Here is a 19,512-nt window from a genome sequence, read left to right as displayed (position 1 = left end):
TTATAATTTTTTTATATAAAATATAAACTAGACATAAATTATTGTTTTTATTAATATTGTTTATTATTATTATTATTATTATTATTATTGGTATTGTTTTATTATTATTATTGTCATTATTTTTACTATAATACTAATAATAATTATTATTATTGTTATTATTATTATTGTTATTGTTGTTATTATTGTTACTATTACTACAGTCTTCTCTTTGAAACACTTCTGAATTGTAAAAAGCTTTTGTAATATCAAAATAATAATAATAATAATAATAATAATAATAATAATAATAATAATAATAATAATAATAATAAACTATTTGTAAAAAAAATCACGGATGTTTAAACTGTGCGGAAATAGAAGTATTTTGTTTACATCACACCCGTATTTTCAAAAACTCCGCCCCTTGCACGAGGATTGGCTGCACGACTTCATGAGCACGCGCTCTTTATTGTTGGACAGCTCGCTGATTATGGTTGCGCGTGAGCATGTAGTAGTAGCGAATGGTCTCGCGGGAGGCGGGAAATGAGCAGCCAATCAGAGCCGGACAGCGTCTCAGTGCCCTCAGCAGTGATAGGACAGTAAAGTGTGACGTCTCTGTGACAGAAACAGTCTTTTATCTGAGGTAATATTAGTGCTGCTGAATATTGTGTTAAAGTATCTACAGAAACACTGTTAGCAGGTGGCTGAGGTAAGTTAGCTAGCGAGGCTAATGTGGAAAATAATCTTATATCTGTTTACAATCTCATGTACTGCTGTGTTTAAACTACATGTATGTGATGTCCTGGATGTCAGTGAGCTGTGATTAGCATCGGTTAGCATTGTACAGTATTGTATAGCATTGATTAGCATTGATTAGCATTGTGTAGCATTGATTAGCATTGTGTAACATTGTGTAGCGAAATGTAGCATTGATTAGCATTGTGTAACATTGTGTAGCATTGATTAGCATTGTGTAGCATTGTGTAGCATTGTGTAACATTGTGTAGCATTGTGTAGCATTGTATAGCATTGTGTAACATTGATTAGCATTGATTAGCATTGTACAGCACCGATTAGCATTAATTAGCATTGTATAGCACTGATGAGCTTTGATTAGCATTGTATAGCACTGATGAGCTTTGATTAGCATTGTATAGCACTGATTAGCATTAATTAGCACTTATTAGCATTGCATCGCATAGCATTGATTAGCATTGTATAGCATTGATTAGCATTGTGTAGCATTGTATAGCATTGTGTAACATTGTGTAGCATTGTGTAGCATTGATTAGCATTGTGTAGCATTGATTAGCATTGTGTAGCATTGATTAGCATTGTGTAGCATTGATTAGCATTGTGTAACATTGTGTAACATTGTATAGCATTGTGTAACATTGTATAGCATTGTGTAACATTGTGTAGCATTGATTAGCATTGATTAGCATTGTATAGCTTCGATTAGTATTGATTAGCATTGTACAGCACCGATTAGCATTAATTAGCATTGTATAGCACTGATGAGCTTTGATTAGCATTGTATAGCACTGATGAGCTTTGATTAGCATTGTATAGCACTGATTAGCATTAATTAGCACTTATTAGCATTGCATCGCATAGCATTGATTAGCATTGTATAGCATTGATTAGCATTGTGTAGCATTGTATAGCATTGTGTAACATTGTGTAGCATTGTGTAGCATTGATTAGCATTGTGTAGCATTGATTAGCATTGTGTAGCATTGATTAGCATTGTGTAACATTGTGTAGCATTGATTAGCATTGTGTAACATTGTGTAACATTGTATAGCATTGTGTAACATTGTATAGCATTGTGTAACATTGTGTAGCATTGATTAGCATTGATTAGCATTGTATAGCTTCGATTAGTATTGATTAGCATTGTACAGCACCGATTAGCATTGATTAGCATTGTATAGCACTGATGAGCTTTGATTAGCATTGTATAGCACTGATTAGCATTAATTAGCACTTATTAGCATTGCATCGCATAGCATTGATTAACATTGATTAGCATTGTATAGCATTGATTAGCACGGATTAGCATTGCTTTGCTACTGTTCTCCACAGTCATGGCTGGACCTGTGAGTTTGGAGCTGGACCCTGTGTTCCTGAAGGGTTTGGGTTACCTGCACTCCAAGAGTAAAGACTCTGTGGAGAAGCTGAAAGCTCTGCTGGATGAGTCTCTGTCCAGAGGAAGTGACTCAGTGTATCGTTCCTCACTGAAGGTTATCATGATGTTTCTCACACCACAGCAGTGTTATTATTATTATCACTGCTCACATCTCACACATCTTCTCCTCCTGTGCTGCAGGAAGCTGAACTTTCCAAAGTGTCAGTACCCAAACTCATCAAACAGGACAAATCAGCATCCAACTCATCTTCATCATCTTCTTCATCGTCGTCGTCTTCGTCATCGTCGTTGTCCGGCAGCAAATCCAGCGGCTCGGAGAAAAGCAAGAAGGACGGAGAGAAAAGACCAGCTGAGAAGGTGAACTGCTCAGAAACGTTTCTCGTAATAATCACTGGAAATTAAACTGAAATTACAGAGCAGAAGGAAACTAGCTGATCTGTCAGATGATAAACTGAGTCACAGTGCATGCAAAACACACACAACAAACGTACAGTTTAGTTTCAACAGCAGTGAAAAGAGTTTCTGCAGCTTTGAGGATGGTTTTAAAAAGTTTCATTTTCTTTATCACAAAACACTGTTTTTAAAAGAACCTCCACAGACTGATGTTTAGGTCCTGTACATATACATGTAGGTGTTTTATCTCTGGGCCTTTTTACACCCGGTCACTTCCTGCGTTTTCTGTGATCAGATTGCTACCCGACGGTAAAAAGACCAGGTCTAAATGCCCTCCGAAACGTTTTGGAGACGGATATAAATCCGATGGTACAAACCCCTTCAGGAGGTGGTCTGGGACGCGTTTCAGATGAAACTGGACAGGTGTAAATGAATGTGGTTGTTCGAGCCACATACGTCAGCGCTATACTCCTCCCAAACGGAAGTACGTCACTCGCAGGTGATCTTTCACCCAGGCGTCTCGTCGGGGCTTAAAACGCAGCAGAGAGTAAACGCTGTTTTCTGTAGCGTAACTGTAGTAACCAGTTTTTTCGTCTTCTTTTTGATCGCGTTCTGAAAACCGCCTACACCAAAGTGTGTTCCGTTTCAATTACCCCGGAAATCTCGTTTATGTGGCCTAATGTAAATGGAACAGTTTTAACAAATCAGATAGTGTAAGTGATGTGTTAAGGTGAAGGTTAGCATTAATTTTGTACTGTTTCAGCTGCAGACGAGGTCAGAGAGCGGAGATGCAGGTGATCCACCTAAAAAGCCACGTCTGGATAAAGCAGAAAATCGTTCATCCCCCATCGCCTTCCAGACTAAAGACATTCCCTTAGGAGACTTTGGCTACAGCGACGAGACCAACGCTGACGACTTTGCCATGGAGATGGGATTAGTGTGTGTTGTGTGCAGGTGTGTCACCTTGTTGTAGTGTCCATTAGGAACATGTGAGAAGTCCTGCTGTACAGCCAGCACAAGTTAGACCTAACGCTAGCATTACGTTAGCATAGTGTTTATCAGTGTTGATCTGTATTGTTTGTGTTTATATTGTTAATGACAGACAGATGACGGTGACCTCAGGGAATCAGCTGGTGGAGTGTCAGGAGTGCCACAACCTGTACCATCAGGAGTGTCACAAACCGCAGGTGACTGATAAGGACGTAAATGACCCGCGGTTGGTGTGGTACTGCGCACGCTGCACACGCCAGATGAAGCGCATGGTGAGCACATCTACAGCCTTTACTCCTGTATCACTTATAATTTACTTATACTGTAAACTCTTCCTCTGAGCTAGGGCTTGACCTATATATCCTCCTCTTCATCATCATCATCATGCTTGGCCTCCTCCTCCTCCTCATTAGCATCCTCACTGATGTGTTTGTTATAAACTGCACACTGCAGGCACTAGGGGGTGCTAATCACTCACAGATTGTTGAAGTTTTTATTGGTTATTTACATTGGCATGATTCACACTGATACATCACCACTGAGATTAGACATCAAGTTAAAGTTTAATTCAATTCTTTTAGCTGATGGAGTATCAAATTTCAGCTCCAGAAAACCTACAACACTGTATTGAGACGCCTCTTATGCCCTTTTATGTCATATTTAATCCCCCCGTCTGTGGTCAAGCCCTTCTCTCCAGATCAGTGCTTTTTTTGTCACCATTTGTGGCCAGTTTTATCACGCTTTATTTACTGAATCGAGAGGTTCATAATTTCCCCCTTTCACATGCTGTTTTATTTACACGTGTTCTACATCTCTCTTTACGTTCCTTTTCCTTAACACCATTTACTTACATTTGAATGCTTGTGGTTTCAGGCTCAAAAAACACAAAAGCCTCCTCAGAAAGCGAGTCCAACTATCACGGCGGTCACACCGGTGGTTAAAGACCCGCTGGTGAAGAAGGCAGAGCTGAAACCCAAACCAGACACCACAGGATCCTTTCAGGCCTTTAAGAGGACAGAAGTCAAGGTGTGGACAGAGAGACAGTCGCATATTATGCTGAAATATTTAACACTCGGAGTCTCTTACTAGCACAAAGCTAACACATAAGAAACTAAAGTTCTACTAATAATAATAATTTTAAAAAACATAGCATATGCTCAGCAATGCTCTCTCTCTCTCTCTCTCTCTCTCTCTCTCTCTCTATCTCTATCTCTCTCTGTGACTTGTAAGTATATATTACTGTCATGTTTATTACATATGATTAATTATATCTGTGTAACTGTGTCTCAGGCAGCCACTGCGGCATTGGTGAACACATCGAGTAGTGCGTCGTCTCTCCCCTCGGGCAGCGCCCTCACCGGCTGGGCCGCTTTCACCAAAACCTCTGCTTCAGCTTCCTCAGGAACTAAACCAGGCCTTGCTAAGCCCCTCCCCTCCTCCGCTACTTCAAAGCCGATTGGCCTGTTTGCATTGGGCACAAAAGCACAGACAGGAAGTGGAAATGGGAGCAACGGAGGCAACGGGAACGTGGCGGCCCAGCTGAAGCCGCCACCCCCTCTCACACTAGGGAAACCTGCTCTAAGTCGTTCCAGCAGCGGGGAGAACCCAGGGAAATCTGGCTCATCCTCACCAGGGGCAAGTGGCTCCAGTGGCACAGGGGGCAACGGGGCCACGGGTGGCTCAAATGGGGCGAGCAATGGGGGCAATGGCAGCAGTGCGAGCAGCAGCAATAGTAACACCACCAACAATCAAAAAGCATCAGCTGATGGCAAAGCACCAACATCACAGGAGTCTCAGCTCAACGCCATGAAACGTCTGCAAATGGTGAAGAAGAAAGCAGCACAGAGAAAGCTGAAGAAATAAAGGGACAGTGAGAAAGAAGGACAGGAGAGTTAATAAAATAACTAACAGTCTGGTGAATCAACACTGCTGAATTAAACACAACATGCAGAGAAGGAGAGAGAGAGAGAGAGTGAAGAAGGGAGTAATGTGAGAGAGTGAGAGAGACAGATGAGACACCAAAGTCAAGAATGAATAATAAATGGACATCTTAATAAAATGAGCACAAGACAAACATGAACTTAAATAATAAATCACAGTGAAAGAGAGAGAAGGAAGTTTGTGTCTGTGTGTGTGTGTGTGTCTGTGTGTGTGTCTGTGTGTGTGTCTGTGTGTGTGTCTGTGTGTGTGTCTGTGTGTGTGTCTGTGTGTGTGTTTATCTGTCTGTCTGTGTGTGTGTGTGTGTGTCTGTGTGTGTGTTTATCTGTCTGTCTGTGTGTGTGTCTGTGTGTGTCTCTGTGTCTGTGTGTGTGTTTATCTGTCTGTCTGTGTGTGTGTGTGTGTGTGTCTGTGTGTGTGTGTCTGTGTGTGTGTGTCTGTGTGTGTGTGTCTGTGTGTGTGTGTCTGTGTGTGTGTGTCTGTGTGTGTGTGTGTGTGTCTGTGTGTGTGTGTCTGTGTGTGTGTGTGTCTGTGTGTGTGTGTCTGTCTCTGTGTGTCTGTCTGTCTCTGTGTGTCTGTCTGTCTCTGTGTGTCTGTGTCTGTCTGTCTGTCTGTGTCTGTGTGTGTGTCTGTGTGTGTGTCTGTGTGTGTCTGTGTGTGTGTGTGTGTCTGTGTGTGTGTGTCTGTGTGTGTGTGTCTGTGTGTGTGTGTCTGTGTGTGTGTGTGTCTGTGTGTAAAACTGCACCACTGATCAAATCGAACTTTTATTAAACACCTTCAATAATAAAACCAGGAGATGTTGGCGGATGTCATACAGAACACACACACACACACACACACACACACACACACACACACACACACACACACACACACACACACACACACACACACTGTCACTTTTAAAATAGATTTATTCATCAGCACATTTCAGCTTTACTTATAATCTGTTATAAAACTATTCTTTAGCATTTCTATAATCTTCTGTAAATATATAGCTAAACATATAGATCTATATTTATATTACATCTCTATGATTATAACCTTCATGAATGTAAAGAAACACTGCACACACACACACGTGTAGATCAAAGTGCTAAGAGTGTTCGTCTCTTAGTGCGGATTTGGCCTTCATTATGCCACACGGAGAATTATTCTATTAAACAGTGTTAATAACAGGGATATGTTTCAGTCTGCACCACTGTACATCTCCTCCTTATATCTGTTACAGATATGTACTATAACTGAGTCAGTCTGCTGTGGGCGTGTCCCAATCCACACAACCTACATACTATCTAGTGCACTAAACACAATCATTATTGCACTGTGCGTTTATCCTGTTCATTTCGAGTCTATTAAAATATCATCTGTCCACTGTGGGCGTGTCTTAAACCACACAACCTATACACTATAGTATGCATAAACACCATCATCAGTCCTGTATGGATGCGTCCTAAACCACATCCAACTCGTTATGTAGGCCACCACAGTGCATTTGGACAAAAGCAGATGAAGTCGTTAGCATTATAACCCTCTTCCCCTATCACACTTCCCTGCTGTTGATAAAGTAAGAGGAAGTTAGCAAGGGTGTGTGGTATTGGAACACAGCCTGGCTGTGCTGTTATGTCCTCATGCGTAGGACATTTTGCCGAGGTAGTTAGCGGGGACGTAGCCCTTCTGGCCGTTAGACTCGGCGAGCCACCAGTCTTTGTTCCCCCCCTGGTCAGAGAACTGCAGGATGCGGACATGCTGGTACTCCTGCAGACTGAGCTCCTGCTCACAGCGTGCCACAAATGCATACACAGCGTAGAACTGAGAACACACACACACACACACACACACACACACACACACACACACACACACACACACACACAAACCATCATATCATTATGACAAACTCCAGTTGATGATGTTATAATTCTTCTTCAGTCTGAGGTAGTGACATTCTGACATATATCAGCTCTAAGTTGGTAAAATACTCTTCTAAAAAGTCACAAAGCTTCCAGCTGACACAAACTCCGCCCACTTGCACATGGATTAACTCCGAACCTGGGGGCAGGGTATACACATTCCAGAGACAATTGGAAGAACGCTTGATGAGTACAAGATGAGAGGTTTTGTTAGGGGTTAAAGCACTGAGGTACAAGGAGAACCCGAAATCCATAACCTGTGACTTACTTGCTGCTCCGCATCCTCTGGGCTCGGTGTCTCCTCCTGCTGGCTGGACGGTGTGGATGCACTGTAGCTGGACTGACTTCCCCGCCGGTTGCCTGACACGAACAAACTGAGATTGTCGAAATCATCAGTGCGTTCATTGTGAACATCTCGCAGAGGGTTATACGGCTTCAGGAAGGTGGAGTACACGTAGCCCTGAGTGCCTACAGACACATTCATTAGGAGTTATCTTTTGGTTTTGTCACAGTAAGAATCCTCACACATTTATTTACACCCTCCTTTGATCCATGTGGCCTTCCATACTCTACGTCTGACCCAATTCGTTTTCCACTTCACTTATAGCCTTCTGTTCTTTTACTGCTACAAACCTAGTTTATATTATTCAGTATTTTTGCAGGGAGTAAAGCCGTACTTTCAGACACAGCAAACAGTTGAGGTGCTGCCTAAAGCTATGAATTCTGGGAAGGGACACACCTATATAAGGTAGGTGTATTTAATAAAACACACAAAAGGCTTCACACACACAAACACACACACGTATGCAGACTCACTCCCGGTGTCGACGAGCCAGCGAGTGGTGCTGCCGAACGGGTCGCGATCCTCCAGTAAGGCCACCAGCTCCCCCTGCAGGAGTGTCACATCCTGATCCTGTGTGGCATTACACTTCCTCTTTAGTTCATATAGACGATCAGAGGGATACTGAGAGATCATCCTGGACCTTACACACTCCGTCTGTGGCTGCACGCACTCCGCCGCCTGATAACACACACACACACACACACACACACACACACACACACACACACACACACACACACACACACACACACACACACCAGAGATCTGTGACCACCTGTACTCAACTACAGCACCATCATGCTAATCCACGGTTATAATTAGAGTTAGTGCATGATATAAGACGCAGCCCTGAAGCTTACCATGTTCCTCTTCTCTCTTTTCTCAAAGCTGACTTTTCTCTCCATCAGTCTCTGGGAGTTTTCTCTGAAGAACGTCAGGTTGCTGATCTCCTCCATGATGCTGTTCTGCACCTCACTGATGTTCGACAGTGGAGCCTAAAGACAAGGAATAAAACACCACAGAGTCTCTGGAACCACCTTGAAATCTTATATTTGTTGATGAAACAAGTTTCTGACGTCATGTTTGTTAGTTAACAAGGTAGGCAGTAGTGGCTCAACTGGTTAAGGCTCTGGGTTCAAGGCTCAGCACAGCCAAGCTGCCACTGCTGGGTCCTTGAGCAAGGCCCTCAACCCTCCCTGCTCCAGCTGCATCATAGCTGCCCCTGCACTCTGACCCCAACCTCGTCAGTTGGGGTATGTGAAGAAAAGTATCCCACTGTGCTGTAATGTATATGTGGCCATAATAAAGGCTTCTATGTCCTCTGTTCTTCTAACAAAGTCTTGAAGTTGAGGAATCATAAAATGCAGCTTGTGATGTTACTGAGAAACTGCAAAGATGTGTAAACTCCTCCATCCTGAAGATGTGGAGAACTTTGAGTTCCAGCTTCACCTCTGACTGAGACACAGAGCTCACACTGGAGACTCCTTCATGTCTCCTTACAGAACATTTTAGCATATCAATGTTTACACACATATGTTAGTCTGTTTATGTGGAGCATCTAATGAACAAGATGCTGTGAATAAACGGTTGCTATAGAAACGACAATGCATTATAATGAGTGCATTCATATAAATCCTGCGCTACTGTCAGAGCTGCTGTTATAGAACTAAGCGACATCGTGATGTAAAATAATAATACGATGGATTTGACGTGCTGCGTCGTATCTTAGCCGGTAACAACCGATATCATCCCAGCCATGCAGGACCCATGTAATGGGAGTGTGAGCCTTACAGGAAGTTGGTGTACGGGTGGTCTGGCCCCCTCAGTCAGTTCTTGGAGCAGCTTGATGACAGTGAGCAGGCAGTTGGTGAGGATTGTCTGGGCTGCATGGTTGAAGTGCTGCAGGTCGACGGTGAGCTGAGCATTTAGTGCTTGGTAGTCACGCTGAGCCTGAAGCAGCTGCTCCTCGCTGCCTGAGGAACACGAGTCCAGAAGCTTATCGTAACGCTTTTGGATCAGCTTCTGAGGGGATGAGAACATGGCCTGTAGGGAGGACAGTGGCAACACCACCAACCGCTCCAACCGCTCCACCTGAGAGTTGGAGAACATGATCTTTATAATGACTGAGTTTCACATCAAAGCTTTGGTCTTTGGTGTTAGCGTTAGCATTAGCTCTTCTCACCAGGTGTTTATAGGGATCCAGGCCATTCCTCTTGTGCTGAAAACCGTTGGTGTCAATTTTATCCGGATCCTTCATGATGGCCTCTAAATCCTCCACGTCCTGCACCGCCACCGCAATCATGTCCTGTCACACCACAAACACAGATAAACACAAGTGTACAGCAAAAACTCCACCTGAACAGAACTGGAACTACAACCTGAAAAAAGTCGGACATTTTCAAAAATAAATAATCATTTAATTCAAATGTTAGTTGGTTGCTGTGGTTACAGAAAAATGGTGGTGATATTAATAATGATGGCAGAATATCTCCCTGAGGAAGTGTGTGTGTGTGTGTGTGTGTGTGTGTGTGTGTGTGTGTGTGTGTGTGTGTGTGTGTGTGTGTCTTTGTAGGTACCTGTGCATGGAACAGATAGATGTTTAGGTTTTTGATCAGTTGTCTGATGGCTTTCTCCAGATTACGGAAGAGTTTCTCCTCTTTATCGAAGGCTTCATCACGCACCTGAGAGAGAGAGAGAGAGAGAGAGAGAGAGAGAGAGACAGAGAGAGAGAGAGACAGAGAGAGAGAGAGAGACAGACAGAGAGAGAGAGACAGAGAGAGAGAGAGAGAGAAACAGAGAGAGAGAGACAGACAGAGAGAAAATTCTCGTATCATGTCCTTCTATTCCTCAGTAATATTACATACAGTTCAGTAATAAGTCAGATTTGTGTATCAGTCTGTTGTGCAGTGCAGTATAGCGTGTGTGTGTGTGTGTGTGTGTGTGTGTGTGTGTGTGTGTGTGTGTGTGTGTGTGTGTGTGTGTGTGTGTGTTTCCTGTGTGAGTACCTGTGGTTCCACCCCGGTGAGGATCTTGAAGTACCCAGTGATACGGTCTGATTTCTTCCTAATTGAGTGAATGTTGAATTTGTTCAGTTTCCCCTTCAGTGTTCCTTCATCATCACTTCTCTTATACTTCATCACTGAAACACAACAGCACACTGATCACACCAGGAAACACACACTTACTCAACATACCTTAAAATACATACTGCTGTTGCTATGGTTACGTCGCATAATATCTTGGGCCGAATAAATGAACTAACTCTCGTCCCTCACCGATGTCCTTCCTCCTCTTGAACTCGTTGATGTTGGCGTTGATGATCTTCACTGTGGTTAGTGCTTCCTGTAACGGCTGACTGTCGGGGTGATCCATAGGTGTCGCCTGCTGAAGTTCACACAAGAGCAGCGGGTATTTCATCACACGCTGTACAGGTTTAATGAGTAAAGAGCCCATATCCAGGAGGTTGGATTTCCCTCTGTTAAACCACACACACACACACACACACACACACACACACACACACACACACACACACACACACAATGAGGATAAAAACTTCACACTCCAAACTGACTACTAACTAATTACTAATACTAACTGTTTAGCAGTAAAGATGTACTTACTCTTGGCTGTAAATCTGCCTGTAAGGTGGTAAAGAAGAAATAGTTATGATTTAGATCTATAATTCTACAGCTGTGTGTGTGTGTGTGTGTGTGTGTGTGTGTGTGTGTGTGTGTGTGTGTGTGTGTGTGTGTGTGAACACATACTTGAGTGCAGATACACAGGTCCTAAAGTGCTGCTGTGCGTCCTCCTGTGTGTCGTAGCTCTTTAACAGTGCACTGGCCTCGTCGTGGTGGTAACAGTAAATCTTATACACATCCTCCAGTGCACACTTCGCCTGGATAAACACCTCCCCTACACACACACACACACACACACACACACACACACACACACACACACACACACACACACACACACACACACACACACACACAGGTCAGTCTTAAACTTTCCTGCTAATTCACACAGATGGAATCCTGGTGTATTCACACTGACAGCAGATGATGTCATAATTTTACAACAGCGACCAATCAGCAGCTTCGATTCAACTCAACAACATGTACACCCGTTACAACTGTAATAGCATGTGTTTTAGCTTGTGTTTGTGTGTGTGTGTGTGTGTGTGTGTGTGTGTGTGTGTTTGTGTGTTTGTGTGAGTGTGTGTGTGTTACCTATGTGCTGTGTTTCTGGATCAGGTTCTGATGTGGCCTCCTGCAGTCTGTGTAGCAGTTCTGCTGATACAGCGCTCACAGACTCCATGTTGGTGAAGAGACGGTCCACATCCACCACCTAAACACACACACACACACACACACACACACACACACACACACACACACACACACACACACACACACACAGAGTTACAGTGACACAGCAGATGAGCTGAACCACTACAGAGGTGTGACCAGTCATCATACCTGTGTGTTGCGCAGAGGTATCAGCACTTCCCTGATGCACAGGTCCAGGTCTCTCAGGTAATCCTCCTCAGTCCGCACCAGCTCCTCTATGACCTTTGACCTTTTCACCATCTTCCTGTGACGGATCTCCTCAGGCTCCAGTAAGGGGGATGGGAGGTCATGGGGTGCCAGTTTTCCTACAGCAACCAAATGAGTGTTGATGTTCATCATGATGATCATTTTAAAATGCCAAAAAAACAGCAACAACGTGGATGAAGTTCAAATGAGGTCAGTTAGAAAAGCTGCTCAGAGTGACGTAGAAATGATGGAGCTCATTACTATTCATGAGCTCTCCCACTTAAGACCACGCCCACAGAATTCGTGTAGCTCAGTGAGTTTCCTATACAGCAAGGATGGCTGAAAGTCAAAGCTACTTATTGCGCTGTGTGAATGAACAGTCATGCTGTCATATCCTAGCGGTTAGCCAATCGGAGCCAAGCAGCATAGCTCATTGAATATTAATGAGCAAATCGAGCCGAGTCTCCCTGCAGGCTTTATATACCACACTAGAATGGCTTAAACAAGGTAACCAAGGCATTTTGTCCACAAAAAATGTTACAGAGTCCATGTTAAAGTTCAGACATTAGTACAAAAGTAATGCAATACGTGTGACAGGGCATCGGTTTGTTTTTCTCCACACAGATGTTTGTATGTTCAGAGTAAATGTTGAGATCAAACCCATTTCTGCTCTCTGAGATGTTCTGAGTGTTTGTTCATCTAAAAAGCAGCTCAGATTTCTCTTTAACACTAAACTTCAGTGTAGGATCATCAACAGAGGGACAAACACACGTCTAAAACACACCGAAAGAACGACAGGGTTTACTTTAGATCAGACTCTCAGACACGACATCAGACGTTTATTAACACAGATCGTTTATTGATACATTATTACAGACGTTTATTAACACCGATCGTTTATTGATACATTATTACAGACGTTTATTAACGCCGATCGTTTATTGATACATTATTACAGACGTTTATTAACACAGATCGTTTATTGATACATTATTACAGACGTTTATTAACACCGATCGTTTATTGATACATTATTACAGACGTTTATTAACACCGATCGTTTATTGATACATTATTACAAACGTTTATTAAGACCGATCGTTTATTGATACATTATTACAGACGTTTATTAACACCGATCGTTTATTGATACATTATTACAGACGTTTATTAACGCTGATCGTTTATTGATACATTATTACAGACGTTTATTAACACCCATAAGTCTAATAACATTCCAACAGAACACCAGGGTACTGATAAAAAGGGTTAAGGAATAATTTGGAGTGTCACTTCCTGTCACTTCCTGTTACTCCACCTGTTACACTGAGCCTTTGTTGGATCTTATTTGTTTTGTTAAGCTTTAGCTTTTTTGTACAGACATGACGGAGTGTTTCTCAAACACAATTTGCATGTTGGCGAGGGAGGAGTGTGAGTTAGGAAGTGTGACGGCACTGTGCTTCCTCATACACACACACACACACACACACACACACACATGTGCGCGATCGGGTTACATTTTACTGTGATGTAATGCTTACCTATACCTGTTCCTGCTTTGGGAAACACCTAACCAACACACACACACACACACACACACACACACACACACACACACACACACACACACACACACACACACACACACACAATAACAATGAGACCCATTTAGCTGGTTATTTAGTTTAATCTCTAACTCCTGAAGTGACACAGTTACAGTCGTTCCTGTAATGCTAATCAGGCTAATCAGGAACTAGCATCATAGTAACGAGGCTAAAGCATGAACATTATATATGAGTGTTATATATCTAATGATCTGGTTAAATGTGCTGCAGAGACAAAGAGCTCAAACACCCAAGCCACACACACACACACACACACACACACACACACACACACACACACACACACACACACACACACACACACAAACACACACACTGAGCTCTCAGAGGTTTATTAAGTCGCCTGCCTGCTGTTCCCATGAAAGTGATCCTACGTCCCAGGTCACATTACAGGGACACAGAGACATGAAGGACAAAGAGCTTTCAGAGGAACGTCTCACTGTGGTCTTTATCTGCTGCTGTGACCTACACATGAAGAACTGAACTAAAAAGTGCCCACGTTTTATTTTACTAATGTTTGTGTTGTAGTGAAAATGTAAACTGTGCTGCTCACACTGACTCCAGGCACAACTACACTAACTACACACTAACTACACACTAACTACACGCTAACTACACACTAACTACACGCTAACTACACACTAACTACACACTAACTACACGATAAATACACACTAACTACACACTAACTACACGATAAATACACACTAACTACACGATAAATACACACTAACTACACACTAACTACACACTAACTACACACTAACTACACACTAACTACACACACTCCACACTAACTACACACACTCCACACTAACTACACACACTCCACACTAACTCCACACTAACTCCACACTAACTACACACTAACTACACACACTCCACACTAACTACACATACTCCACACTAACTCCACACTAACTCCACACACTCCACACTAACTACACACTAACTACACATACTCCACACTAACTCCACACTAACTCCACACACTCCACACTAACTACACACTAACTACACACACTCCACACTAACTACACACACTCCACACTAACTACACACACTCCACACTAACTACACACACTCCACACTAACTACACACTAACTACACACACTCCACACTAACTACACACACTCCACACTAACTACACACACTCCACACTAACTACACACACACTACACACTAACTACACACACTCCACACTAACTACACACACTCCACACTAACTACACACTAACTACACACTAACTACACACTAACTACACACACTCCACACTAACTACACACACTCCACACTAACTACACACTAACTCCACACTAACTCCACACTAACTCCACACTAACTACACACACTCCACACTAACTCCACACTAACTCCACACTAACTACACACACTCCACACTAACTCCAGGCACAACTACACACACTCCACACTAACTCCACACACTCCACACTAACTACACACACTCCACACACACTCCACACTAACTACAGACACTCCACACACACTCCACACTAACTACAGACACTCCACACTAACTACACACACTCCACACTAACTACACACTAACTACACACACTCCACACTAACTACAGACACTCCACACTAACTACACACTAACTACACACACTCCACACTAACTACACACACTACACACTAACTACACACACTCCACACTAACTCCACACTAACTCCACACTAACTACACACACTCCACACTAACTCCAGGCACAACTACACACACTCCACACTAACTCCACACACTCCACACTAACTACACACACTCCACACACACTCCACACTAACTACAGACACTCCACACACACTCCACACTAACTACAGACACTCCACACTAACTACACACACTCCACACTAACTACACACTAACTACACACACTCCACACTAACTACAGACACTCCACACTAACTACACACTAACTACACACACTCCACACTAACTACACACACTACACACTAACTACACACACTCCACACTAACTACACACACTACACACTAACTACACACACTCTACACTAACTACACACACTCCACACTAACTACACACTAACTACACACACTCCACACTAACTACACACACTACACACTAACTACACACACTCTACACTAACTACACACACTCCACACTAACTACACACACACACACACACACACACACACACACACACACACACACACACACACACACACACACACACACCCACACCCACACACACACTAGTGTCCCTCTGGAGCACTAACTCTAATGACTGTGGTTTAGAAGTTGAGTTAATGATCATTTTCTTACGGCTTTATTGACTGTAAATGGATCCACATTGCACCACATCATCCTCACGCTCACTTTTTAATTAGTCTAATTAGACGAGGGTGGAGTTTCCCGAAAGCATCGTAGCACAAAGACATGTTTGAACACACGAACACACGAACACTGTCTAACACTCTATGAGTTAACTTCATGTGAAGTGTTCTGTTTGGAAACTTCTGCTAACTCTTCGGTCCGTGTGTCTCAGTCCTAACGTATTAGACGAGAACATGCGACGTGACTAAGAACTAATTCACACAGTGCTGATCTGTTAGTCACTGAGTCTTTCCTGTGAAATAATCTTTGGCATTTCTTTTGTTATTATTGTTGTTTTTTTTACCTAGATGTATAATGTTTGAGACACAATGATGACACAATGCCATGGTTTGTTATTATTGTGGGTTTAATTGTGTATTTAATAAAAAAAAACACAACAAACCACTATAAAGACACTCAGGCCTTTCTCATGATCAATCGCTTTGCTTCTGACTTCAAAAAAACCGCTATGGCATTTTTTACACACTCACTTTAGATATAGAAGAAGAGTAAACACAGCGTCACATGGACACACACACACACACACACACACACACACACACACACACACACACACACAGTAAACTGGCTCAGCGAGTGTTGGTGCTGATTACAGCTGAATGCTGTGTGTTGATGTGGTTCATGCTGTTGTTCTTATCTTTAGTAAATCTTTAATACGTCCCACTCAGAGCTTTTGTGATGTTAACACAGTGTTTGTGTGTGTGTGTGTGTGTGTGTGTGTGTGTGTGTGTGCTCAGCTTTACAGTGTTCTCAGCTTTACACACTAACTGGTGTTGATCTAAAAGGTGACATCAAACCATGTGTAATGTTTTATACCGTAAATGTAATATTATATTTAAGTGTTCATTATTTTTCTTTCTCATGTGTAAGTTTAGAGGTGTTAATGACGGCCATTTAATCTGATTACTAACACATTCGTTTTGTGTCACTTTTTATCGTGAACGACAGAAATTGTCTAAAGAGAAATAAAAACGTGTACAATTATAAATCTGCCTTAAATGAAGGGATGAAGAGAATTTCTGACTAATATCATGTATTTATTAAAAAACTTACTTGTGGCACTCTTCTTTCTTTCTTTCTTTCTTTCTTTCTTTCTTTCTTTCTTTCTTTCTTTCTTTCTTTCTTTCTTTCTTTCTTTCTTTCTTTCTTTCTCTATAACACCACTAGCTATAATCATTTATATCACACACAAACGTTATACAGTTTAAAGCTACAGGTCCTTCACATCGTCCAGGAAGCTCAGTGAGATCTGTGATGTTTTGGTGTAGAACGACTCGTACCGTCACCACAGGAGCTTTCGCAGATGATTCACTTCTATTATTACACAGATACAAGTGGAGAGTTTTAATGGATGAATTACAGACCAACAAACTACACCTGTGAACCGGAGCCTCGACCCTACGACCCTGTAGGAAAATACGAGGCAAAATATGCAGATTATGAGCAGGACTTTGGAGCAAAGAAAACATTTCCAGATTCCAGTAAAAGTTAAAGCTGCGATTTAGATCTGATCTGGAAAAGAGAGAGAAGAGAGGGGAAAAGTAACAACAGGAAGTAGCTCATTTAGCCAAAATGCTATAACACTGAATGTATGAATGGATTAAATGTGTGCTGTTGTTTAACTGCTCTGGTATAAGAGGAATAAAACACTGAAGATGGTATCAGTAACCATCAGTAACTCCACTTCATCACGCCATCCTGTTGGTCATATTGTTTTCTCAGCACTACACACATTATTTTATTCCTTACATAATTATTTACTAAAAAATTGCGACTTTATTTTCTTCTTATCAGAATTTCTTACTGTATACTTTATACAGCCTGAGAGATAAGATGATTGCAGGAAGCTGGAGGTAAAGAATGAAGATTATCTTGTGTTGACCGAGCAGCGAGTCAGACGGGTTCTGTAAGGATCTCTGTTCAGGAACCGGTGCTTCCTCATTCAGATGACATCATCATCATAGTGTTCAGTCCATCAATAATATATTCACTCTGATTTACATACTGAGTGTGATGATGGTGCAGCTTTGTGTCTCCTACATCTCCTACAGAATCAGAACGTTTGTGGAGAATCTCTCACTCCTGCTCGCACAACATGAAGCTAAGTATTTAATTATATTTAAAAAAAATTTCATCAACTTTCTCATATTTTTTATTATAAAAATCTCGAATGAATCAAATTGTATTATTAGAAAGCATCAGCATTCCATCCCGTGTCTAATTAGCCCTTGAGCTATCATCCTGTTAATCATATTCTATCAATCAGGACAGAAGAGTTATTAATCGCCGAAGGTCACAGAGCCAACCGGTGTCATCTGTACAGAAGAACCCTTAGGAACCATGTGGTGCTGTACAGAAGAACCCTTAGGAACCATGTGGTGCTGTACAGAAGAACCCTTAGGAACCATGTGGTGCTGTACAGTAGAACCCTTAGGAACCATGTGGTGCTGTACAGAAGAGCCCTTAGGAACCATGTGGTGCTGTACAGAAGAACCCTTAGGAACCATGTGGTGCTGTACAGAAGAACCCTTAGGAACCATGTGGTGCTGTACAGAAGAACCCTTAGGAACCATGTGGTGCTGTACAGAAGAACCCTTAGGAACCATGTGGTGCTGTACAGAAGAACCCTTAGGAACCATGTGGTGCGTACAGAAGAAACCCTTAGGAACCATGTGGTGCTGTACAGAAGAGCCCTTAGGAACCAATGTTGTGCTTGATTGCTTGTACAGAAGAACCCTAGGAACCATGTGGTGCTGTCCAGTTAGAACCCTTAGGAACCATGTGGTGCTGTACAGAAGAACCCTTAGGAACCATGTGGTGCTGTACAGAAGAACCCTTAGGAACCATGTGGTGCTGTACAGAAGAACCCTTAGGAACCATGTGGTGCTGTACAGAAGAACCCTTAGGAACCATGTGGTGCTGTACAGTAGAACACTAAGGAAGTGGAGCTTCTACAATGACATATGCTTTACTACATGACATTGTGTGACCTCACTGTGTGTGTGTGCGTGTGTGTGTGTGCGTGTGTGTGTGTGTGTGTGTGTGTGTGCGTGTGTGTGTGCGCTTTCATGCCTCACATAGTTTATGTCTGTCTTTTATTAATGGCTGATTGTTTCTATAGTAAACCAAAAAAACCTGCAGTTCAAGACTGATTACATTCCACACACACACACACACACACACACACACACACACACACACACACACACACACACACACACACATAGAGGAATCATCAGATTATCAGATTTCTTT

The 19,512-nt window shown here is 42.4% G+C and overlaps 2 protein-coding genes across 4 annotated transcripts in view; one reads left to right on the top strand and one right to left on the bottom strand.

Moving 5' to 3' along the window:
- The first annotated feature begins 486 nt into the window (after window positions 1-486).
- Window positions 487-5,625, top strand: ints12 (integrator complex subunit 12). Of its 3 annotated transcripts, none has more exons than XM_027132812.2 (7): window positions 487-625; window positions 2,071-2,228; window positions 2,315-2,491; window positions 3,291-3,481; window positions 3,630-3,789; window positions 4,391-4,543; window positions 4,808-5,625. In XM_027132812.2, exons 2-7 carry the CDS (start codon window positions 2,073-2,075, stop codon window positions 5,378-5,380), a joined length of 1,410 nt encoding a protein of 469 aa, XP_026988613.1. In that variant the 5' UTR covers window positions 487-625; window positions 2,071-2,072; the 3' UTR covers window positions 5,381-5,625. The 3 variants fall into 3 exon arrangements, with proteins under 3 accessions (XP_026988613.1, XP_026988614.1, XP_026988611.1); XM_027132813.2 differs by having other exon boundaries at window positions 534-691; window positions 3,297-3,481; XM_027132810.2 differs by having other exon boundaries at window positions 535-691.
- Window positions 5,626-6,351: 726 nt separating this feature from the next.
- arhgef38 (Rho guanine nucleotide exchange factor (GEF) 38) overlaps window positions 6,352-19,512 on the bottom strand; it is a 15,903-nt gene continuing 2,742 nt past the window's right edge. Inside the window, exons 2-14 of the mRNA XM_027132827.2 lie at window positions 12,196-12,371; window positions 11,947-12,064; window positions 11,479-11,626; window positions 11,335-11,352; window positions 10,987-11,186; window positions 10,717-10,850; window positions 10,288-10,392; window positions 9,894-10,016; window positions 9,503-9,802; window positions 8,572-8,706; window positions 8,185-8,389; window positions 7,637-7,836; window positions 6,352-7,267 (exon numbers count right to left, since the gene is read on the bottom strand). Coding sequence (XP_026988628.1) covers window positions 7,085-7,267; window positions 7,637-7,836; window positions 8,185-8,389; window positions 8,572-8,706; window positions 9,503-9,802; window positions 9,894-10,016; window positions 10,288-10,392; window positions 10,717-10,850; window positions 10,987-11,186; window positions 11,335-11,352; window positions 11,479-11,626; window positions 11,947-12,064; window positions 12,196-12,371 — 2,045 coding nt within the window. The 3' untranslated portion in view covers window positions 6,352-7,084. The remainder of the gene's footprint in view (window positions 7,268-7,636; window positions 7,837-8,184; window positions 8,390-8,571; window positions 8,707-9,502; window positions 9,803-9,893; window positions 10,017-10,287; window positions 10,393-10,716; window positions 10,851-10,986; window positions 11,187-11,334; window positions 11,353-11,478; window positions 11,627-11,946; window positions 12,065-12,195; window positions 12,372-19,512) is intronic.

This window comes from Tachysurus fulvidraco, chromosome 4 (genome assembly GCF_022655615.1).
Source record: "Tachysurus fulvidraco isolate hzauxx_2018 chromosome 4, HZAU_PFXX_2.0, whole genome shotgun sequence".
NCBI lineage: Eukaryota > Metazoa > Chordata > Actinopteri > Siluriformes > Bagridae > Tachysurus > Tachysurus fulvidraco.
This window is presented reverse-complemented; position numbering and strand designations above follow the sequence as displayed.